The sequence below is a fragment of the Neofelis nebulosa genome, chromosome 16 (genome assembly GCF_028018385.1).
Source record: "Neofelis nebulosa isolate mNeoNeb1 chromosome 16, mNeoNeb1.pri, whole genome shotgun sequence".
NCBI classification, from domain to species: Eukaryota; Metazoa; Chordata; class Mammalia; order Carnivora; family Felidae; genus Neofelis; species Neofelis nebulosa.
In genome coordinates this window covers 38,996,342-39,019,932 of record NC_080797.1, presented here as the reverse complement: position 1 = coordinate 39,019,932, position 23,591 = coordinate 38,996,342, and the positions used below count along the sequence as shown (strand labels likewise).

The following is a 23,591-nucleotide window of genomic DNA, read 5'->3' as shown; positions in this document are numbered from 1 at the left end:
TCCAGAAGGGGTAGAGGTCAAAGCCTGAACAGGAACTCCTGTTCCTCCTCTGTGTCTTCTTCCTCCTTTCCAGGACAGAATGCTAGCAAATTTATGGTTCTGTGGACGAGCCTGGAGCAGCCAAAGGGCCTGGGCTGGAGAGGCCTCTCGGGAAGGGGAAAAGAGAGTCCTCAGCCATCCTGGCCAAACCAGGTGTTTGGGGATGTTCTCTCCCATCTCCCTGGGCTAGGGGGGTATATCTCCCTGCAGACACTCGCCCTAGACTTAAACTGGGTGGAAGGGGAGTCACCTGACCTACCTCTGCTGGTCCGTTGGAGGCTGGAGAAAGGGGAAAATGTGTTGTTGACAATCCACCAATTCTAATCCTTGAGAGACAAATCAAAGAAAGTCTCTGAGTATTTTTAATGCCTCCTTGCTTTATTCCAGTACCTCCTTGTGGTGGTGGTGATGGGGGTACGTAAAAGAGTTACTGTATAGATGAGAAGTGGTTTTAAACAAAAAACGGCGGGGGGGGGGAGCGAAGTATTGTTTTGTTTTTAAAGGGAAACTAAGGCCTCTGAAAGCCAAGTCCCAAGCTTTGACCAGCACAGTCCAGCTCCTCTCTCAGGGTTCTCTGTCTTTCCCAAATGTGCTGGCCTATGGACCAATTCTCACCCCCACGAGGTGGAGGACTCATTCCTGGGGCCCTGGAGCCTCCAAAGTTTGGGCAGAAAGGGGGATATCTCTGGCACTGGGGGATGGAATAAAGCAGACAGAGTATGCAAGGGGGTGGGCATACAGGCCCTACCGATGCAGCCATTTAATAGTGAAGGCAGGAGGGAAGGGGGCTTCGGCTCAGGCCTGCTCTCAGGGACCCAGATCCCGAAGGCCGCTTCTCCAGGTGCCATCCTCCCTCATAGGCCCCAAAAGGAGCCCCTGTGGAATCATCCTACCCTCTCCCACTTTTGCCTGGGAACCAGAACTGGCAAAAATACAGGAGTGATGGAATATCAAGGTGAAGGTGGGGCAGGCTGAGCCCTATCTGAATGGGACTTTTTTGGGGGTGGGGGTTGGGTGAAGGGAAGAGAAGGTTCTGGCAAAAAAAAAAAAAAAAGTAGAGCTGAGGAGGATGAGCTGAATCAAATTCCTGCTCCGTCATTTTTCTCCCAAGTAATGACCTGCGCAAAATTCAATATGACCGAGCGAACTGCGCCAGCGTATTATAGTAACTGCCTGCTCGTGGGGGAGGCCCGGAGAGGGGTGAACCGTAGGTCACAGCGTCTAAAAATTATTAAAATGTTCGAGAGCCTCGTGACGCGCCTAGCTGTTTAACAAAGACTGACAAAGTATGAGATTAATACGAAAACTTGCGCCTCAAAAACAAAAACACATCAAAAAAAAAAAAAAAAAAGTCTTGTTTCGGCCTCCAAGGAGGCCCGGAGCTGCTGTGCCCGCAGCCGCGGTTCGGTTTTCCGGACACACAATAGTGGACAAGAGCGAGCTCCTCTGTGGCCGAGCGGGCCCGAGGGCGGGTCTGCGGCCGGGAGGGCCGGTGAGTACTCTTGCCCGCTCCCTCTCTGGGCCTTCCACTCCTCGGTGCGGCCTCCGGTGCGCGGGCCGGCTGGGGGCTCGCCTCCTCGACCCTTCGGTTTCTCTCCCTCGCTCTATGCCCTCTCCCGGGCGACAAAAGGTAGACGGATTCCGTGCGGGCTGGGCACGCCCGGGACAGCGAAGGGGGCTGAGCAGTGAGAGGTCACTCTAGCAACCTGTGGCTGCCCGGGGGGGAAGGCTGCCGGCGAGCCAGCGAGCGAGCGGGGGAGTACAGGGGAGGTGGCTCGGGATGCGCGCGCAAAGCTTTTTGCTTTTTCTTATTTTTATTATGACTACTCCTGTTAGCATTCTTTTGAGGGTGGAAGGGAGAGGCAGCCCCCGGTTTTGGTGAAATCCGTCTAGGGAGTGGCTGATAAACCTTGTCCTCCACCCATCGCGGCTGCACTCGGCTGGTGGGGGGGGGGGTGCGGCGCCTCGGTGGGATGGGCAGGTGGCGGCTCCCAGCGCGCAGAAGAGAAAATCTCTGCGCTCTGTCCCTAAGATCAGCCATACCCAGCCCCGCAGTGTCTCTGTCTCCCATACCTCTCTCTTGGGGTGCTCCGAGCACCTGGGCTGCATCCTTTGTGAAGTGCAGAGCAACAGAGAGGCCCGGTGGCCGGCCTAGCGGCCCTCCCCAAATTCGGAAAAGCCGACTGAGTTGGACGGGTTTCAGAGAGCGAGCGAGCGAGTTGAGAAGGACAGGAGGTATGGGGTGGGGGAGGGGCCTGGCCAGTTGGAATGGGTCGTGGAACCCCTGACTAACTGGCCTTTGATAAGACTTGGAAAGATCCCTGCTTGAGGCCGCGGGGCTGGTGGGGGTCCTACCCAGGCATTTTGTCTGTGGGCCCAGGGCCAGACTCTAGTAGTCTCTCTAGGTGCCCATGTGGGGGGGTCTATTGGACCCTCTCTTGGCAAAGATCATTAAAATATAAGTGTGGTGTGGGGTGTATGTGTGTGTGTGTGTGTGTGTGTGTGTGTGTGTGTGATTTTTCAAATATATGCAAGTCAGCTTGGCTGGGCTGGGAGAGTGTTGTTGTTAGAAATCAGGCCTGGAGGCCAAAATTGGCAATCTGGATTTAGGACAGAAAATCAGAGGGTCTCTGGACATAGTTTCTGGCAAGTGGGAGCACTCCTCTTACCCACCTGCAAGGATCCCAGAATTGTGGATGGGCAGAGACTTCTGGAATGTGATGGTTAGAGGGTTGTTTTTGTGTGTGTGTGTGTTATCGCTGTATTTGTTAATGAAATTGATATGATTCTGACTTGCTCACCAGGGATGCAAGTATTTCTCAGGGAGATGGGTAGGGAGTCTGGGCAAGGCGGAAGCTTTCTCTGCGCCAATTCCCCTAACCCTGTGCTGGCCCTCAGCATTCAGTCTAGGACCCAGTTCCCTCCAGCCCAGTCCCCAGTCTCCCAGTTTAGTATATTCAGCAGTTACTGGGACCCTCAGGAAGTTCATTCAGAAACCCCAGGTTCCCCCAGGTTTCCCAGATCCCCATTTTGGTCGCACTGCCAGCGACCCTAGCAGGTGGCAGAATGAGCAAATTTAGACAGAGAGAGTCTGCTTGGGGCTAGGGAGGTGGGAGAAGCGGGGTTCCTCGCACACTTCAGGGATTATCCCCCTTTTCTGGCCCCAGGAGGTATGGGAGTTTGGGAGGGGCCAGAATATCATCTGGCTGCATCTTTTATGGTTCCTCATTGCCCTTCATTCGGAAATGAAACGCCTTTGATCTTTTTCTCAGGTTGTAAATGGAATTGCCCGTCATTAAATATCCGGGGCCCCATCTGTTTGGTCTCCCAGCATTTTTCTTTACAGCTGTTTCTCTCTCTTTTTACCATTGAATTTTTCCAAAAGGACTTTTATGACACCTCCTTCACACCCAGCCGCCTCTCCCTCCTCCCTTTACTGAGAGGCGCCTTGGAAAATATCTAGATATTCGTTTGATGGCAAACTAAAGGCTTCGAGGGGCATGGAGGAACCGATTGGGGTTTTGTTTTTCTTAAAAAAAAAAAAAATAAAAGTCCTGGGGGGAGGGGAGGGGCGCGAGGGCACCCAGAAGGGCCTGATTCTGACTATGCTGCAGCCTCAGGATGACCCTTCCTCCTTTTGTGCTTAGCTAATGTTTACATCTCATAATTCATGCGCCGCCCAGGGTTGCGCGGCGGCCGCGAGGTTCGCGTCCCTTTGCGGAACCGGCGGTTTCAATTTCTCTCTGATAGAAGAGAAAGAGAGTTGAAAACCTTGTAATCCCCAAAATGGACCCGCAGTGCCTTTCCCTGCTCCCAGAGCTCAAAAGTAGAACAAAACGAAATAAAATCAAAGCACTGAAATCACACCCCAAACGAGAAGAAGGCGCGCAAAGTGGGAGAACTGGAAAATTTCTGGGCCAAGAAGATCTGTCTGTCTTCTGTATATACCCTGTAGATCCGAATTTGTGTAAGGAATTTTGTGGTCACAAATTCGTATCTAGGGGAATATGTAGTTGACATAAACACTCCGCTCATTTTTTTCCCGAAGAAAAAAAAAATGTTTTTTTCCCCAAATGAGGACCATCCGGTGACTGACCACACGAAGACTCCTTCCTTTTTCTTTCTTCTTTCTTTTCCTCCCTTACTGGTTAGAGACAGAGGAATCATCTACCTGAATTCTCTCACGCCTGCCCCTGGAAGGCTTGGTCCCTTTTCGCTTCTCTTAGTAGGTTAATATTGCTGGTGGTGTTTTAATTTTATTCTCTCCCTCAAGCCCACTAATTCTCTATTCTGGGATCAGGGAGGCTTTACTGAAAATCCGGGGGGGTGGGCGGGGAACGACTATCGTCGTCAGTGGGCGAAGGCACAGAAAATCGCTTTTCAAACGGATGTTGAGGTCTCCTTTGCGTTTGGGATCAGAACAAGAGGGCCTGGAAATATGCAGTTACGAAGGGGTGTTATTCTGTGTGTGGGTCACCCCCAGGGCTCCCACCCCCAGCATCATAAGGATGTGAGATTTCTCTGCACTGCAGAGGCGGCTGCATTAGCGGCAATTAGAAAGTCTGCACACCGTGATTAGCATTGCTCCGGTGGTTTTGGAATTAGCAAATTGCTATTCAGTGTGCTCTCAAAAGTTGCAAGATTTTTACTCCAGCGCTCGTGTTCAGTGTGAGAAATCAAGTCATTTCTCCCCGCTTGGGCCGCGTTGGGCACGGGGAGGAGTGGATAGGAGAAGGGAACGGAAGGACTGACTGACACAACCAAACTAATAGCGCAGCTAAATGCGATTTGGAAGGCGAGGTCTCCCCGAATTAGTGCATGAATTTCCTATCGATCCGCCCGCGGTTCCATTCATCTCTGACAAGTCCCTCCGTGCACCCGCCTGCTTGCTCCCGACGCCTCCTCTCTCACTCCCTACCCCTCCTCAGGCGACTGCAGAGAAAAGCCCCATGCTCAGTGCCTCTCGCCCCCAATGTGGGTTCCCTTCTCCAGGCAGAGCCCCCAGGCTGTCTCTCACTTAACTCCCCACACAGACTCCTGGGCTCCTCGCCGTCTTGAGGAGGGGATGGGGGCCTATGGAAGGCAGAGAATGCGGGGTGGAGGCGAGGCAGGACAGGAGGGGCTGCACCGGGAGCCCCAACTTCCGAGGGGATCCAGGATTGCTCTCTGCCCAGCGCCCCAACAGGCCCTCCAGCGGCAACCTGCCCTGTTCCTCTCCCTCTCTCTCTCTCCTTCTCTGTCTCTCTCCGATCCCGGAGAGAGCCTGGCGAGGAGGCGGTCGCCCCGCAGGAGCCCTATGTAAATCCTGGTGTTGGGTGGGTGGGGAGGGGGAAAGAGAAGAAGGGGAAATAAACCTCTTTGGCTGGAGTAGGGTCCGGGTGAGCAGATTTCCTTATCCGGGAATCGCAGGCGGGGCGGCCATTGGCTCCGGGGATCACGTGGGCCCCTAACTTTGTTCACTTGACAGTAAGTAGGAGGGCTTTCGGAAACAGGAAAACGAGTCAGGGGTCGGAATAAATTTTAGTATATTTTGTGGGCAATTCCCAGAAATTAATGGCTATGAGTTCTTTTTTGATCAACTCAAACTATGTCGACCCCAAGTTCCCTCCGTGCGAGGAATATTCACAGAGCGATTACCTACCCAGCGAGCACTCGCCGGGGTACTACGCCGGCGGCCAGAGGCGAGAGAGCGGCTTCCAGCCGGAGGCGGGCTTCGGGCGGCGCGCGGCGTGCACCGTGCAGCGCTACGCGGCCTGCCGGGACCCCGGGCCCCCGCCGCCTCCGCCGCCGCCCCCGCCGCCGCCCGGGCTGTCCCCTCGGGCTCCTGCGCCGCCGCCTTCCGGGGCCCTCCTCCCGGAGCCCGGCCAGCGCTGCGAGGCGGTCAGCAGCAGCCCCCCGCCGCCTCCCTGCGCCCAGAACCCCCTGCACCCCAGCCCGTCCCACTCCGCGTGCAAAGAGCCCGTCGTCTACCCCTGGATGCGCAAAGTTCACGTGAGCACGGGTGAGTGCGTGGGCACCCCTTCCCCCTCCCACCCCCGGTGCTTTACACCAAAGGGACCTCGGAGGCATGGGGTGGGGGGAGCTGGGGGAAGCCAATTGTCCCCGCTATAAACTCGCCATTGCCGGAGATTTACGGTCGCCTGTTTTCAGAGCCACATAATTACATCCCCCATAAATTTTTATGGCCTGGTGGGCCCCGCGCCTTTGAAGTCGGTTCCCCATCCTCTTTGCCATTCTCACCAGCGACTTTTTCGCCAGGGAGATGCAGTCTCAGTGAAGTTGGAAGTTGGGGAGGGGTGGGAGAGGTGGGGGAGGAGAAGGAGGAGGGGGTAATCTGTATTTGAGCGGAGAGTTGAGTCAACTCCCAGTATTTATTTTTTCCTTTCTTTCCTCTAGTCTGGCTCCTTGGCTCGAGAAGTGGGCAAAAGTTTTTACTGGGGACAGGCGCTGCTTGGAATCTGAGCACAGAGGGTGGGAACTAACAGAAGAAAGGTTTAGGGAAGCCCCCCTCCCTCTTTCACCCCTCATTCTCCCATCCCGGGGCCCCAGGCCAAGGGGGCAGAGAGGAGCGATTAAAACCTTGTGGAGATTCCTCTCTGTCCCCACCCCCCCTCTCCAGACACCCAAACAACAACGTGGAGACAACATAACCCTCCAGAACTTTGAGGTCTCTTTCTCTTCCTGGGGGCCGCTTTCTTCCCTTTTCGTCCCCACCGCCCCCCCCCCCACTCCAAGGAAGGAGAGGTGGCGGCAGAGGGAGGGAGGGAGGGAGGGAGACGCTGTGTTAGCTGGAAGAAAGGGCTCTCTCCCTCCTCCCTTTCGGGGCAATAAAACTTTCTCTTTCTCCCTCTCTCTGTGTGTGTCCAGTAAACCCCAATTACGCCGGCGGGGAGCCCAAGCGCTCTCGGACAGCCTACACTCGCCAGCAGGTCTTGGAACTGGAGAAGGAATTTCACTACAACCGCTACCTGACGCGGCGCCGGAGGGTGGAGATCGCCCACGCGCTCTGTCTCTCCGAGCGCCAGATCAAGATCTGGTTCCAGAACCGGCGCATGAAGTGGAAAAAAGACCACAAGTTGCCCAACACCAAGATCCGCTCGGGTGGCACCGCAGGCGCAGCTGGAGGGCCCCCTGGCCGGCCCAACGGAGGCCCCCCCGCGCTCTAGTGCCCCCCGCGCGCGGGGGAGCCGCGAACCTCGGGGCGGGGGTGGGTTGTGAGCGCTGGGCGGGGGGGGGGGGGGGGGGCGGGGAGCGGCAGGGGGAGATGCAGGAGGGGACCCTGGGGCCTGGGGCCGCAAAAGCCTACCTGCCCTCCCCCTACTTTATCTATTACACGAATAAACGCAGAGGAGGGGGAGGGGAAGCTTTATTTATAGAAATGACAATAGGGAGCCAGGCGAGGCCCCCCAGAAGCAAGGTTCAAGTCTCTTGCTTTCTTCCTTAAAAAAAAAAAAAAAAGAAGAAGAAGAAGAAGAAAAAGAAGAAGAAGGAAGAAAGAAAAAGACAGAAAGAGAAATAGGAGGCTGCACTCCTCGTTTTCAGCTTTGGCGAAGATGGATCCACGTTTCATCTTTAATCACGCCAGGCCCAGGCCCATCTGTCTTGTTTACTCTGCCGCGGAGAGGACGGGCCTCGGTGGCGACCATTACCTCGACACCCGGCTAACAAATGAGGCCCGGCTCCGACGCCGCCGCCTCTGCTGCTGCCGCTGCTGGAAGACAGCCTGGATTTTCTTTCTTTGTCCCCCATTCCTGACACCCAGCGAAAGCACCCTGTGACTGCCAGATAGCGCAGTGTTTTGGCCACGGTAACACGGCGCACGCACACACACACACACACACACACACACACACCCTCCTCCCCCTCGGTGCCCCTCCATGGGCACACTGACTGCTCACCCCCTTCCACCAAGGGGTGGGGTGGGGGGCGGCAGCAGGAAGGGGACACATGGAGGTGGGGGTGGCCTTGGCACCGCAGGACCAGCCAGGGAAATTGAGTCCAACAGAAAAGAGACCCGGAGACCCGAGAGGGCCTTCTTCTGGAAGGTCAAGCCATTCCTGGCAGAGTCAGGGGCCAGCTGAGTTCTGGAAGCTGGGCACAACCCTCTGGCCAATTGAGTTGTGCAGCGAGGCCTTCTCTCCTCCGCTGCAAATGAATGTGAGACTAGCACAGAAAATGTGGTGGGGCCTCCCGGTCTGGGAGACATATTGCAGAGACCTCTCCCATAGTTTATCATTGTTTTGCATTAATTATTATTATTATTATTAATTATTATTATTATTATTATTATTATTTTATGTCATGCGCGTCCTGTCTCCTGTTCTCTCTCTGACATTCCAAACCAGGTCCCTTCCTAGTTCTGGGGCTGCCTGAGTCTAGAACCCTTCGTTGGCGTGAAAATTTTGTGTCCTGTACAGAGTGACAGTAGAAATAAATGTTTGGTTTCTTGTGACCAGCACGGCGTGTTTTTGTTGAAACCTTGATGTAAAGATACAGACGAATGCCACCCAGCGTATATTTTAAGCATCTCAGTCCATTCGGCCTCACATTGTATGTGGTTGAGGATTTTTTTTTCGAAGGGTCCAAGGAGAATTTCTATCTCAGAGGACTCCAAATTGTGGTAGCTGGTTTGTTTTCCTTTTGGGGTGGGTGTGTTTTGTTTGGGGCTTTTAATTTTTTCCCTCCAGTCCAAAAATGGATTGAAAGTATTGGGAGGGCCGACTCCAATCCCTAATGGGGGGAAAATGTTTCATTGTAGGACACGAGAGGCTTAAGTATGGCAAAGCCTTTCATATCGTGATTTATTTGTCATAAGCAAATAAAATGCGGTTAAGCTGTCTCTTTCTAGACAGACGGCTCTTTGCTTATTAAGGTTCGGAGGGAGGATTTCTGCGAGGCCGGCCTCTTTCCTCCCGCCTAAGAAGGTATCGTTTTCCTCTGAGGTGTTTAAAGCTTTAATGAGTCTAATTTTTTGCACAGATGTTTCTGGGTGTTTGCAGGTTTTCAGAGTATTTTTATATTACAAAGGAGCTAGCCGGTGCCATAGCTCAAACTCTGACAAGCAAATAGATAATCAAGAAGACAAATGGCCTCTTTTGTGAAGCCCTGCTCCTGTATTAATTTTCATTTTCTTTCTCATAGAAAGTATCGAAAGTACGACCGGGGACCAAATAGCTTTCTGTCTCTGAGGTCCCAGTCACCCCTAGAATGGAGTGGGGGAAGGGGGTGGGGGTGCCGATGACCCTCACAAGCTCTGTCGGGCTTGGGCCGTTTTGGGGCAGCACCCAAGAGATGTGCTTAAGGTCCGAGGGCTTCAGCCTCGGGGTCTCTGGTCTTGTGGTGGCCCAGGATACAGCTACCCGCCTCCAGAAAACTTGGGGCTCGAGAGAGCATATGCAATTAAAAGTCATTTTTCAGTCCCATCTCCCTCCAAAAAATAAACATAGCTGATTCCACCAGCACGTTTTTTACTGTTATTTCTTTTGTATTCCTCCGGTTTGCAGCGCCCAGGAGTTTGAGGCGGGGTAGGGCCCGGGACACACAGGGCCGATGTCCACAGCACGGGAAAGGGCGCTGGAACTGCCCGTTGAAATGCTCCTGGAGGTCTCATTTAAAAAAAAAAAAAAATTGACAGGACCTGGAGGCGAGCTTTGTTTTGGTCGAATCGCGGTGTGATGTTTAACTGCCAAAGGGATACCGCCCTTAGTGGAGGGGGAAAATAGTCCTTAAAAAGCATATGCCCCCCCAGGAATGTCTCTATAGAACCAAATCAAAGCTGCTCCTTGGAAGGTATGAATAGAATAAAAAAAAGATTTCTATGGAGCTTAAAGTTCACAGCCATTCTGTGTAGACAAGAGCTAAGAAAAATGTGAGAATTATACAGAAAACCATTAATCACTTCTTTTCTTTAAATACGTATCCTCTCTCCTTTGTTATTATTCAACAGCAAATCTCCGCAGACCGGCTGTTGGGAGAAAAAAGTGTTAGCTGGCTCTCCCGGATCTGCGAGGGGGAAAAAATTTGGAACCATAAAGTTGAAAACTTTTTTCTCTCAGTTTGGAAGAAGCCCTTCGTCATGAATGGGATCCGCAGAATTCAGGCCAGAGGAGGCGAGAGGCGCAAAGGTAACAAAGCCCCTGCCTGGGCTGCCTTTTTTTTTTTTTTTTTTTTTTTTTTAATCATTTTATGAGCTCTTTTTACAAAGGAAAGAAGAAAGTCTCTCGCCTCCTTCTTTTCCTTTTTCAACTTTCTTCGCGGTTTTTTTTTTTTTTTTATGGTGGATGCTTGGTCAGATTTGCTGCCTTTTATGATGACTGATGCTCGGGTCAGAGGGAGAGAGAGGGGCCTCACACCTGGAGAGTGTTTGAACTGCTTGGGACTGAGGTGTCAGGACCCCTGAAAAACCCCAGAGAGGGTGGTTTGTGAGGCAGCTCTCAGAAGTGCTTTTTCGGGTTTCGGAAAATGCAGGCGGGCCTGGGGGGGGGGCGGCCCAGCGTGTGTGCGTGTGTGCGTGTGTGGCGATGTGCACATGTGGCCCGTGTGTTCTGTGACTTCGCTTGTCTACACTGGTGGCTTGCGTCCCATATGTCTGTTCACCGGTGAGATGTTGTCACTGCCGCCTCCTGGAAAAAATGGAATGCAGTTCTTGGATGGAATGCCCCAGGCTTGGAGCAGGGTATAGGTAGATGTTGGTTTGTTGTTGTTGTTTTTCCTTTCCTTCTTTTTGTGTCTAGCTTGGGATTCTAGACAAATATTTGCAACTCTGGAGCAGGAAACTGTTCCGTTTACAGGCGACGTTCGTTCGTTGATGCCGGAATCTTCCTTTTCAACTCTGCCCCCCTCTTCTTCCTGGAGGCTCAGTGTTCAATTTGGTTTCCTTTTGCTCTCTTGTTTTGGGGTCTCTGTTCCCCCTTCTGGGGCCCTGCTTCTGAGGGTGAGGTAGCCAGTGGGCTGTGCCCGAATGTGCTGGCTCTTTTACCCTGGGGCTCACTAAGGGTTTGGAGGCAGGAGGCTGGCAGGAGAGAGAGTTCATGGAGAGGCCACGTTTTCTAGGCGATTAGCTCAGTATTAGAACCACAAAATGACCTCGGAAGCCCCTTGACCTCTCTGAGACTGGACAGTGGGCTGGCTCCTGCCTCCTGCCCAGGAGGAAAAGTCCTACCTCTGCAGGGAGGGGTACTTTGAGCTGTTGTCGTGGCCCCACCTTCGTCATCTCCCTCTAGCCCCCAACCCCTTCTTTGCTAACTGGGAATTTCTGGATTGTTTTTCTATTACTGTCCCCTGGGGAGAAAAGGAGTGAAAATTTTAGCCCTGGGGTGCAGTTGGGGGAAGGGAGTAGGGTGCTGATCTGGATCTCTGTGTAGGACTCCTTCCCTAGGCCGGGTTCTAACCACCGCCCCCCCCCCCCCGCCCCTGCCATGTCCAGTTCATCTCTTGTTTCCTGTTTCGCTTGGAGGGAGCGGAGGGAAGAGAGACAAAGGGAGATGATATGACAGGTCCACAGGGCTTCAGAGGGCTTAGGGGACAAGCCCCTGGGTTCTAAAGAGAGGGAAGGCTCCCCCACTAACAGTCCCTTGGAGGTTACTGTCTCTCAAGGTCTGATATCCAAATTCACAGCTTCTTAACCCATTTTTCTGAAGTTCCTTTGTTTAGAAGACTATTCCTGCAACCACTTGTGCCCCCTTCCCCTAATCCCCAGTCTCACCCTAGCTTCTCACACAGCCCATGGATACCTTCCCACCAGGGGAGCAGGAGAGTTGGGAGAAGGGTCAGTACAGGCTGTTCTGACCATTTCCAAGGACAGTTCTGCCACATCAACCAGAGTTTTAGCAACTTTGAATTTTAAGAGATGCGTGGAGAATTTGCTAACATGGAGCCTTTCCAATTCTGTTTTCTACTTGATGTGTCTGAAAATCCATACCAGCAACCAATTTTTTTTTTAAAGAGGAGATAGAGACAAAGAGACACAGAGAGAGAGGGTGAGAGAGACAGGGTGAGAGAGAGACACGGACAGACTGAGACTCCAGCTGGGAAGAGAGGAAATGTTCCTTCACTTAAAACCAGGAGACACAGAACCTTGCTGGGATGTGTGTGGGATGTTGGTTTGTATTTTGTAAATCGTCTCAATCGTCTCCTGTCACTTGGGGACTCAGTCTCAGGCAAGAACTAACTGGCGTTGGTTGGTATCATCTCCTTTGTCCCTGAGTGGCATGATAAATGCAGGGGCTGGAGGCCTGGGGCAGGAGAGGAAGTGGGTAGAAAGGTGAGCTGGGCTGCTCCTGGACTGGAAATGTTTGAGGTTCATGGGAGACGTGCACCCATTACTCATAAGGGCAGATAACCAATTGTGGGCCTTCTTATAGTCCCAGGTGGCAAAGATCTAGTCACCTGGGACTTTACGAAGCTGCTCTCTGCAGAGTGAGGGGTCCATCAAAGGGAAGGAGAGGGGAAACAATGGAAGGGAAAGTTGGGGTTCATTCAAGGGTTTCAGCCCCATAGGCCAGAGCTTCCAGATTTCCCTTTTCCCTCACTTCCAGACCCCAGTCTTTTCAGGGGCTGGGCAGTCTCCCCAGCTAGACAGACTCACCTTCACCTTCTACAATTCTGGGGCAGAGGGGTTCCTCAGTCCTGCCAGAGCCCCGGGAAGGCCACCCCAGCGCCCGTGGTGGGTCTCCCTGGGAAGAGTGGCCGGCTGGGGAGGGGAGTCTGCTTGGAAAACGGAGTTGGGAAGTTTCCCAGCGTGAGCTGAGCGCTGACGGATTTGTGATCAGCCATAAAACCGGCGCGTTCAGATTCGTAAATCAATCTTGCCTCTCTCGCAGAATGAACGTTCGCTTTATCGGCAGCAAGAAAGCGCTCAGCGCGCGCTCAGGCGCTTGTTTATTTGAACACGGACATTCCCAGGATCCGAAAAGAGTGTGGGCATTTTAACAGAACCTGCCCAGCGTGTCTTCGTGTCATTTTGCGGTTTCTTTTCCTTGTCCTTAAGGACAATTTCTCAGGTTTCAGAGATTGCTGTCTTCCCCTGCTCCTGCATATTGCTTCCAATTTCTCTCTCGCTCGCTCGCTCTTTCTCTCTCTCTCTCCTTTTTTTCTTTCAGACTTTAGTGGACTGTTTTCCTATAGGGGACCGTTTTTAACGCATTTGTGGCCAGGACCTTGCAAAGAGTTGCCCTGGCTGGAACCAGGCGCAGGGCCCAGATCGGGAGCCGGCTGAATTCAATCCCAGTCTGTGTTTTGTATCGGGACAATCAAAGCCCGACCACCCCCCTACAGAGTCTGGGCCCCGCCGGCGCCCCACCCGTGCGTCGTCGGGAGCGGGATTCCGAGGAGGCGGCCGGGGCCAAGCTGCCGCCACAGCTGGAATTTACGGGGGCCGCCGAGTGCGAGTGCCGGGTGGCTGTTTCTTTGCGGGTAGTTAAGGCATCTGGGTCCTCAGCCTCTTCCCCCTTGAGTTGTTTTTGGGTCAGACCTCTCCAAACAAACCAGTGGTGGCCCCGCGGCCCCTGCTCCCCTACCCTAAGCCGCATCGATTCTCTCTCGTGTCTGCTCCAGCCGGCGCGGCGGAGGCCAGGCTGCCCCAGTGGCTGCCGAAGATAAGACTGGGAATGTGCGGACAGGGGCTCCTGCAGGAATGTCTTTTCTGCTCCCCTTTGCGCCCCCACCTCACGCGATGGCCCAGGACTCCGATTCTGGTTGCTACTGGTCTGCTCATTCTGGGGCCAAGCTGTAAGTGAAGGTTTGGGGGATTTGGGTTATTGTTTTTGTTTTTGTTTTGTTTACATCCGAGATGAAGGACTGTGTGTCCGCTTCCCCCTCCAGGCCTAGGGAATGGATTTCCCCTATCATCCCTGTGTTTAACCCTTTAATATGCGACCCCCCCTCCTCTTTGCCCATTGATCGGTCTCCATTGTCTGCTGATTGGGAGCTCAGGGTACTGACACCTGGGGAATAGGGACCCTGGGGCTGCCAGACTGACTTCAAAGCCTCGTCTTTCTTCCCTTTCCTTCCCCTCTAGTTCAAATCTTAAGCCGTCTTCCCTGGTGTGTCAGGGGCGGAGGGGGTCACCGAGATGGTGTGTGACATAGGTAGACAGAGCCTGAGTGCCCACTTCTTTTGTGTAGAAACCCTAGTCTGAGTCTTTGTGTCTAGAACATATTCTCAGTTGGTCAGTAGAATTTGATTCCTCGTGGTGGTAGTAACACAAGGGCGGTGGGGTGGGGGGGAAGTCCCCCTTGCGGGTATTCTCAGCTCTGGGAGCTCCAGAGTCATCTCTTCATCCTGTCCCCTCTCTGCCCCTTCAAAATGTACCACCAAAGATCAGAAAGAGCATTAAAGCCAGAAGCCCCATTCTTCATGCCTATGTACCGCGGACTTGTGGGGAGTGCTTCTTTTGAAGCTGGTCCCTTTAGAAATTTTGTTGCTTTTTTAGGAGAGGGGGAGTGGGTCCCACTAAAATAAATATCCTAGGAGTGAGGGAGAGAATGGAGTTGGGGGGAATCCTAATCTTAAAGGACGCAGAGAGAAGAGCTGGAAGCTGAGAAATCCAGAGGCTTGGAGCAGGGCTCTGCGCCCACCCCACCCCCACCCCCCAGACGCCCCTGCAGACTATTTCTGCACCTCCACGAACTAAGCAGAAGCAGGAGGAGAAGGGAGAGAGGAGAGGTGGGCTGTAGGTAAGTGTGTGTCTGGGCGGGGGGGGGGGGAGTGTGGGGGGAGGTTAGGGAGCCGTAGGTAGAGTAGGTATAGATGTGAATGTGGGAGACAAGAACTTGCTACTCTTCCATTGGTGGGTTGGGGGGAACCTATTTTGCAGGAAAATTTCTCCTCCTGAAGGGGAAGGTCATAGTGGTCCTTTGAGTCTGAAATCGAAAGACCCCCTTCCCCCTCCTGGTCACGTGATTCATTAAATAATTAATGCCGAGGTTGCAGAATAGATATGTATTCGTCAGGAAAATCGCAGGCTCGGTCTCCCTGTTTCTGACGTGCAATTCAACTGTCCTTTGAAAAACAAGCCTGTACCCCGAGAAAAAAAAAAGAGAGAGGGGGAGAGAGAGGGAGAGAGAGAGAAAAAGAGAGGGAGGCAGCAATAAAACAGCCCCGCAGCCGGAGCCACACCGCGGGCTGGGGTATTGTAAGTAGAAGGGATTTCTCACTACCTACCGCGTCTTATATGTCCATGTAAATTTATTGTTTGTTATTAATGTTATTGTCGTAAAATGTGACAAATAGCCATCTTCATTTCCTGCCATTTCTCTTCACACGGTGCTCTGTGTGTTTATACCCATTGAGGCATTGCATAGAGAATTTAGGAATATTCCTCTTCTCTCTCTCTGTCTCTCTCTCTCTCTCCCTCTCTCTCTCCCTCTCTCTCTCCTCCAACCTTTTTCTTGATTTATAGCAATATGGATGTCAGCTTCTCGGCCGGCATGCCAGCCATTGTGTGTGTGTGTGTGTGTGTGAGCGCGTGTGCGCGCGCGCGTCTGTGTGTGTTTGTGAGCGAGTTGTGTTGTTTATGGCCATGTCTTCGATAAATCATTTCTCACGGAAAATGATGTGGAAGCTGGGCCATTTCTGCGGCCGGGAGAGACTGGCTCTCGGAGCTACTCCTCCCTCTCTGCTCTGCTCCCAGGAGTTGGTTATTTCAGACGATTTACAGTAATATATCAGCAGTTAATATGAAAGCTCTATAGCTGGAGGTCTTAAATTACAGCATCTGTGATTATCAATTAAGGCAAGATTTGTATAAATTTGGTAAACCAGAAATGCCTCATTGGCATATAAACCCAGTCAAAGACCACGACCTAATATAAAAATTATATTTGCAAGCCTGATAGAGCCAGCATTCCTGAAGCAGCAGACAGAGCCTCATTTTTCAGTGGTTCCCCTCCAGGAGTTTGGCTGCTCTGTCTGCAGCCCAGGGTAAAGGACCCAACTCTGAAGGCAGAAGGAGCCTGGGGGCAAGAGAAGTGCAGGTGGAGGAAGAAATTACTGGAGTTGAAGGCAAAGGTTTTTGTAATCGATGGGGAGCAAATTGAAGCCCTCTGCAATTGGAAGGGGCTAGAAGGCTTCAGTTATGGTACTGAGGCGTCATCTATAGGGTTGATGTGTGTGGCACGGTGTGGAGGGTGAAGAAGGAGCTACCCACATTGGGGGAGATGGGGTGGGGGTCGGAGGGTGAAGGGCAGGGAGAGAAGCTGAAAGCCTTGGCTGCTTACCCTCCTGGCTAACAAAACAAGGAAATGAATTCACACCCCAGTAGCCTTCCTTCGACCTCCTGAAACAAAGAAAGTTTCCTCAGCAGTGAGGGACTATGTGTGTTTGGGGCTAATGCAAAGAGAAGTTCTCCAAGTTTTTCTAGAAAAGAAATGTTCCGGGAATCAGGTGGTCCCAGAAAGTTGGTGAGTGTTCCAGAACATGGGGTGTGTTCCCCTTCCTAAGCCCCCATCCAAAGAGGGAGCAAATGGGGTGCATATTGGGAGGAGGAGAGCTGGTAACTTTCCCCTCGGGTTTTATGTGGGGGGGGGGGTGGTCAGTCCCTTCCCGTTAGGGAAGAGCCCGATGGGTCCAGAGCAAAGCCAGAAATAGCTTCTGGGGATGTTCTACACTGCGCCCCAAAGTTGTGATGGGTGAGGAGCAGAGGGCCAGAACCTTTGCCAAGTCCGATCGGGGCTGCTGGCTTTTCCTTTTCTGGCTGGAGCCTGGCCAAGTGACTTTATAGCCACGATTATCTGTGATATTTAACTATGCCTGCTAGTGTAAACCTTCGAGCCAAAAAATTAGAGTGACTCCGCGCCCAGGTGTTAATTATTCATGGCATCAACCTCGTGGAGTGTCGGCCTAGGCCCCAGTCTTGGGGCATCCAGGAACTCGCTCCCATGCTCTGCTCCAAGTGGCACGGAGCCCCATCCTTGTTAATAGACAGATTTGTGGGTGCGTGGTGGGAGTCTGGGTTGAAAAGGGTTTAGGGTAAAAGAGATCAAGACCCTAGGCTGGGATGGGTGGGGGTGTTATCTGGTCTGGATAAAAGGAACTGGGGAGAATCTGGATTCAGGGGTAGCTGTTGACAGGACTGGAGATTGTGGGGGAGGAGGGAAGGGCTGGGGGGAGGCAGACTTGAGGGACAGAGGCTCTGACCCTTCAGGCCCTCTCTCTTTCAGTGTTGGAGAATCCCACACATACATGCTCGCTCTTGGTGTGAGAGGGGAGTATGTCTTTCTCCTTCACCTGGGAAGTTGCAAGGCGGGTGTAAATGTGGAGAGGGTGAGTTCGCCCCCAGATCAGTGTTCCAGAATTTAGGCCAAAGTCTTGGAATCCCTGAGAAGGGAGAAGGATTACCTCTTCCTTGGAGAGGAGGAGGGACATGAGGAAGAAGGAAGAGGGTAGAATTGTGTTTTATTAGCTTCTGAATTCCGCCTGTTTTGGAGGATGGGGAATAAAAGGGGAAGGCTGAAGGGTTTGCTCCTTGGGACAGGTCACAGCTTGGGCGGTGGGGGGTGGTAGGTGAGCTGGGAGCCAGTCCTACAGGCTTCTACCCTGGGTTACCAACCATCCTTCCTTCTCTGTCCCTCTTCCCTCTGCTGCTTTTGCCTTTGACGTGGATGTCTGATCCCCCTCTTATCTTCTCCATTCTCTCAGCGCCCCCCTTCAGGTCTTTGTCTCTTCTGGCCCTGGGGATACCCCCCCCCCCGCCCCTTCCCATTCCCCAACTCACACTCAAGAGTCTTCCCCCAGGAGACAAAAGCGGGGAGATCATCCCTCTCCACCATTATGTTATCTTTTAGTTGCTGGCTCCTTGTTGAATCTCTCCATGTGAGGCCTGATGCCCAGGCATATAGGCCTACCCCCAAATCCGTAAGTTTGCGATGACTTTGTTGTTGTTGTTTAAACACACACACACACACACACACACACACACACACACACCCTTGGTTTATTTAGCCACAAAGCATCCTGCCTCTTATCAGTTCTGTGTGTGTGCGTGCACGTACACATGTGCACACACACACACACACACACACACACACACACCACCCCATTTGCTTTTGTGCTGTTCAGGGGATGGAGTAGAACGTATTTGGTCGCAGGGGCTTTCGGAAAGCTGCTGGCTGTTTCCATCTTCTTTCCCAACTCTGCTGGTGTCCACTTTCTCTAGTAATTATAGTGTGTACCCCCCTGCCTGTAAGAAGCTGGGCTTGCCAATGTTTTAGCCATCAGAGGAACTGAATAAAAAGATGAAAAGAGACAGGATGAAAGGAAAAGAGAGGGCCCCAGAGAGAGAAGAAGCAGTAAGATCCCTTTCTGGGGGGGGGGGAAGTTGAGGCAGAGCCCAAGGAGGGGAGGACAGGGAGAGACAAAGGCCAGTCAGAGGGGCAGAGAGGCTGTCCTGGGATAAGGAGCTCCACAACTTGCATGGGTACACACACACACACACACACACACACACACACACACAGAGTTAAGTGACAAGGAGGGAACTGGGAAGGGAGCCACTCACTTTGCCCCCTTCTGTCAAAGAGAATGTCTCTGTGATGGAAGGATGTGTTACCCCTACAGATGAAAGGGCCCTCAGGCCAAGGGCCACGTTGGCCCCAAGGAGAGGGGCAGCCTAGGAAGCGAGCCCAGAAGTGAATTTCTGGAGCTACGAAGTCTTTCCCGGGACTCAGTTCAAACTCCCTGAAGATAGAGAGGCAGAGTATGAGAAGACAAAGAGGCCGTGAGAAAGGGAGAGACGGGAGAGATGGTTATTAGAAAGGGTGCGGAGAGAGAGAGACATGGAGAAAGAGCCCAACCCTTTGGGGAGGGCAGCCACAGGGAGAGGGGAGGGCTGCAGGGGTCTGGAAGCTCCTCCAGACTCGGTGCTTTCTTTATAGGCAGCTGCCCAAAGCTGGGGCCGTCCCAGAAGCAACTGCCTCTCGAGTAGGCCCTTGGGGGTGCTAAATCAGGTCTGAGGCAGCTGGGGCAGGAACTGAAGTGTCAGGGAATGGCCAAGACTACCTTAACACTTTTCCACGGCTCCTGCCAGTAACTTAATGGCTGGAATCTCCCAAAACAGAATTCCACGGCGGGGGGGTGGGGGGGGTGGGGGGTGGCGGGCGGTGGATTTGGGTCAGGCTCTCACACCTGGGCCCTGGAACCCTTCCTCGGCCTCTCTTCCCCCTGGCGGGTTTGGTCCCTCCTTTCCCCCTGTAGGGACGCGGAGAAGAAGTTGATCTGCCAGCCGCCCAAGAACTCTCCCTTTCACCTCCAATCCACATCTCCTCCCTGGAACCCCCAGCCTGAACCGACGGACGCTGCCCTCACTGATCTCCTCCCTCCCCCATCTTTCAGGAAAGAAAAGGAAAAAGGGGAAGCAAGCTCCTACCAGCCTAAGCAGCTTTAGAAAACTCCAGGGAACCTGGAAAATGCAAAGCCTCTCGCGCCTCTCTCTCGCACCAGTCCCTTCACCCCCTCGCCACCGCTCTCTCTCCCCACTGCGCACCCCCACCCCCATCCTCCCGTCCCGTCCTGCCCAGAACTCCCTGCCTTCCCCTCCCTTCTCTGCTGGGCCGGACATATGGAACCCATTTCGCTGGTGACATTGAAGAGCCGCCCGTGCGCCCGCCTTCCGCCATGGCGCCCCCGACGCTCCCCGCGCCTCGCCGTGCCCCCTGTCACTCGCGGCTCCTCTCGCCTGGCAGCTCGGCCGGCTCTCGCGGCCCCGACCGGGCTCGGTGCCAGGCGCGCGCGGCCGCCCGCGGCCCCCACGCGGGCCCTCGCCGAGGGGGCGCTCCGGGCTCCTCCGGCCCCGGGGGGCCCCCCTCCCCGGCCGCGCCCCGAGAGCGCAGCCTCCGCGCGCGCCTCGCCGCCCCGCCGCCCCGAAGGCCGAACAAAGCCGGGGGCGGGGGCGGGGGCGGGGAGGGGGCGAGCGCTTCCGGGCCTCTCCCCGCGCCGCCGGCCGCTCCGGGGGCCGCCGGGGTCTGCACCAGCGCGATGCGGCCGGCTGCGGCCGGGGCGCCCCAGCCGGGGCCGAGGGACCCGGGCCTGGCAGTCGGCTCCCGCGCGTCCGCTGCTCCCGGCCGCCCGCGGCCTGCGCCCTAGCGGGAGTCCGCCCAGGTAAGTGGGGGTGCGCAGCCCCACGGCCCAGCGCGGGGAGTGTGGGGCGGGGGGAGGTCCGGCTAAGGGTGTGCGTGTGGGGCGGCCGAGACCCCAGCTCCTAGGTCTCTCTCCTGGGTCGGGAAAGAGGCTGGATCCGAATCGTGGCAGACAAAGATGTGAGCACCTTAAAGAGGCGGGTGGGTGGGTGCTGAGGGCGTAGAGGGACCCGGGTGTGCAGGGCAATGTGGAGGAATGTGGGGCTGTTCGCCGCCCCGCCGCGGGTGTGTGGACGGGAGCTGGATTAGGGGATGTGGGGGGGGGTGCTCTCCGGCATAGGAAGGGAGTGTTGGAGGCTGGGGAGGGTTTTCCAAGGGAGCCGGAAGCTGTGGGTTGTGGAGGAAATGTGGGGGCATCTCCTAGAGTTGGGGGGACAGCTGGGCCCTGCTCCCTCAGTCCAGCTGCCATCCTGGTGAGCCTTTTAGCACCTGGCGGGTTATTTGAAGCCGAAACTACAAGGGGTTGCGGTGAGGCCGGGTGTTAAACTGAGAAGGTAGGAGAGGGGGTGATTTATGGCTTCAGAGAAGCTATGTTTACTCCGGGACTGCTCTGGAAACCAAAAACCAAACAGAGCAGAGGCGGGAGGAGCCCCTCTCCTTGTAGTGGGAGACGATGCCAGGCTCACTGGCTGGGATTTATTTTCCCAGATGTGGGGAGATGGTGGGAACCGTCCCTTTGCAGGCGCAGGATGCGGTGGGTCTGTGTGATGCAGAAGGAGAGTGTGCAAGCGTGCACACGTGGAGGTGTGTTTGTGTATTGTGTGAGAGCGTCCGCACACTGGGGCACACGTGCGCTCGGGCTGGGGTCTGTGGGGGTACAGCATCGCCTTGGGAGTGGGCACACAGGGAGCTGGGAGGGAGGCTCCGTGTTCTCTGGTCCTGGTACTCTGTGATGTGATAGCTCTTTCCGCGCTTTGCTGCCCCGTCCTCTCACCGTGCTCCCCCCACCCCTGCCCCCTGCCCCGTGCTTTCTTTCCTCCCACAGCCACATGCAGCACAGTCCACTTGGCCTGGTCCCTGGCCCCTCTGTGCCATCTGCCCACGCTGCCTGATCTTCCCTTTGAACCTTTAACTTTGCTATGGGAGACTAAGGAATTAGTGAGCATGACTTCGTGGAGAGGGGGGAGGGGAGCGGGAGAGAAGAAAAAGGCCTGGGGTGGTAGCTGAGATCGGTGCTTGGACACTGGGCCTTGGCAGGCTTGAGTTCACCATTACTTCTCCAGTTCTCCCGAAGCCTCTGCTTGGGAAGGGACAAGTGAGCACAAAGTGGAACAGAGGAAGGGAGCCATGCAGGATGCTGGGGGGTGGGGAGAGAAATATTTTGACCCCAGATAGTTATGTCCTCAGGCCAACTGGTGGCTCTTGCATTTCTTTCTAGAAGCCTGGCTTTGCCTGGAAATTGTTTTGCATTAAATTTTCTCAGCCGCAGAATTATCTTTCCTCGCCTCCAGCTAAACTTGCATTTTTCCACCAGACACTTGGGCCCCGCACCAATGAAATCTGAGAGGAAGCGGCTGGGCCCTAAGTGGCCGTAATTTAATTGATTTTATCATAAATCATCAACTTGATGAAGAACCCGAGGTTTCAGTGAAGTAAATTGATATTAATGGGAGTTTCTTGAAATGCAAACTCCGCTGCATTGTTGGGGCATCTCGAGCTGGGGAGGTGGATTTCATGTATCCCAAGAGCAGAGAGCCTGGACCTGGAACCCGTGTTAGGGGGTTAGGGGCATTAGGGGGTCGGGAAAGCAAGCTGGGAGGGGTGCTGCCAGAGGGCCTGTTTCTGTGAGGGAGCGAGGCAAAGAATGGAACTTTCTTGGGGAGGGAGCAGAATCTGACTCTGAACCCTGCTGGTCATCTTGGGAATGCTGGTCTCCAACTGGTGGGGGCGGGGGGGGGGCAGTTGGGGAGGCTGGTAGGTGTGTGGGCAGAGTTGGGGGTCGGGTGAGAAAGCCAGGCTGGTACAATGGGTGCATTGACTCCTGGTTAAAAATTGCCAGGTCAAAGCCTTCCCCTTCTAATTATACAAATTAATTATTTACTGCTCAGGTTGCTGTCCAAAAATAGCACTTTTGATTTGGTGATGAAGGTAGACAACCACCCCCCCCCCCGCCACGCACAACACTCACACACAGAAAAGCGGTTAAAACCGTGCATGAGCCTCTGTGGGGGCAAGGACAACCAGGAGTGGGGTGGGGGCTGGGCAGTGGGGGTGTCCCATTTAAATCCCAAGAAGAAATATTCTGCTTTTGCCAGAGATGGTGCCCATTATTGTCTGAACTCAGTTTACTACTGCGCAATAATGGTTATTCGCTTTCACGTTAGCGCACAGAGAACCAAAAGCTGTCAGTCCAAAAAAGGACCTTAGAGATCATTTAAACCCAATCCCTCCCCTCCACACATGTTCTCTAACTTTATAGAGGGGACACTGAGGCCCCAGGAGTTCACTGCTTCAGAGCACATAGCCAATCTGGAATGCCTAGAAGCCTAGCCTCCCAACTGCTACGCCTATGCCAAATTTTTAGACAAACCACTTCCTGGCTCTGAGCCTCAGTGTCCCTGTCTGTAACAGTAGCAGGGGTAGGACAGGACAGTGTCTGAGTTCTCCCTAGGTGTAGCCTTGGGTAACTCTCTAGTGCTTGGGGTCCTGAGAGCATCTGGGTATAGAAGTTACTGCACACGCTTATTTGCAATACAGGGAGTTTGTATTCACCCAGAGCAGTGGATAGTTACTCTGACTGGCTCTAGGAAATCTATTAGAATCTGGACCATTCTTCCTCTTGAAGGTGTCTTTATTCTCAGCAGAGAAGCCCAGGCTGAGAGCAATAGAAACAGAAGGCAGTGGAGAGGGGCTGGCTAGCTGGGTTGGACTGGAATTGGCATTTGGGGGTGAGGGGCTAAGGAAGAGGAGGGTTCCCCTCACAGAGCAAGGCATTTTCCTTAACAGGCACCGGGCTGAGGCTGGAGCTGTTCAAATTTCAGCTTTTGAAATTCTTCCTACTCTAGCCCAAAGACTGAATTATGGTTTCAGAATTTAGATTCTGTAATGGTAGGCCACTGTCTGTCCCCCAGCCTCACTCTGACCCCAGGGCCTTTGAGCCCTCTCTTTTTGGGAGACACACACAGGGTGCCACAGCACTGTATCAGGTCTCCTCCCCGGGCAGCCAAGACAGGAGGCTTATGAGGTGGATGAGCCCCTGCCCTATTCTTTTTTTTTTTTAATTTTTAAAATGTTTTTATTTATTTTTGAGACAGAGAGAGACAGAGCATGAGCAGGGGAGGGGCAGAGAGAGAGGGAGACACAGAATCTGAAGCAGGCTCCAGGCCCTTAGCTGTCAGCACAGAGCCTGACATGCGGGGCTCGAACTCACGGACTGGACTGTGAGATCATGACCTGAGCTGAAGTCAGACGCTCAGTCGG

The 23,591-nt window shown here is 53.9% G+C and overlaps 2 protein-coding genes across 5 annotated transcripts in view; both read left to right on the top strand.

Annotated features, from left to right (window-relative positions):
• Positions 1-1,083: 1,083 nt before the first annotated feature.
• On the top strand, positions 1,084-7,246 carry HOXB4 (homeobox B4). The gene is made up of 2 exons (XM_058705219.1): positions 1,084-6,040; positions 6,907-7,246. The coding sequence occupies exons 1-2, from the start codon at positions 5,593-5,595 to the stop codon at positions 7,203-7,205; spliced, it is 747 nt and encodes a 248-aa protein (XP_058561202.1). The 5' UTR covers positions 1,084-5,592; the 3' UTR covers positions 7,206-7,246.
• Positions 7,247-7,291: 45 nt separating this feature from the next.
• HOXB3 (homeobox B3) overlaps positions 7,292-23,591 on the top strand; it is a 28,201-nt gene continuing 11,901 nt past the window's right edge. Inside the window, exons 1-2 of one of the 4 annotated variants that reach the window (XM_058705211.1) lie at positions 7,292-8,963; positions 9,986-10,163. The gene's annotated coding sequence lies outside the window, so the exon portion shown is untranslated. Of the gene's footprint in view, positions 8,964-9,985; positions 10,164-13,750; positions 13,768-14,813; positions 15,173-19,960; positions 20,134-23,591 lie in introns of those variants that run through there. The other 3 variants (XM_058705215.1, XM_058705213.1, XM_058705212.1) reach the window with 3 other exon arrangements.

Coding starts and splice junctions, on each gene's coding strand:
- HOXB4 (XM_058705219.1), top strand. CDS start 5,593: ATGGCTATGAGTTCTTTTTTGATCAACTCAAACTATGTCGACCCCAAG. Junction 6,041..6,906: donor CAAAGTTCACGTGAGCACGG/GTGAGTGCGTGG, acceptor GTGTGTGTCCAG/TAAACCCCAATTACGCCGGC.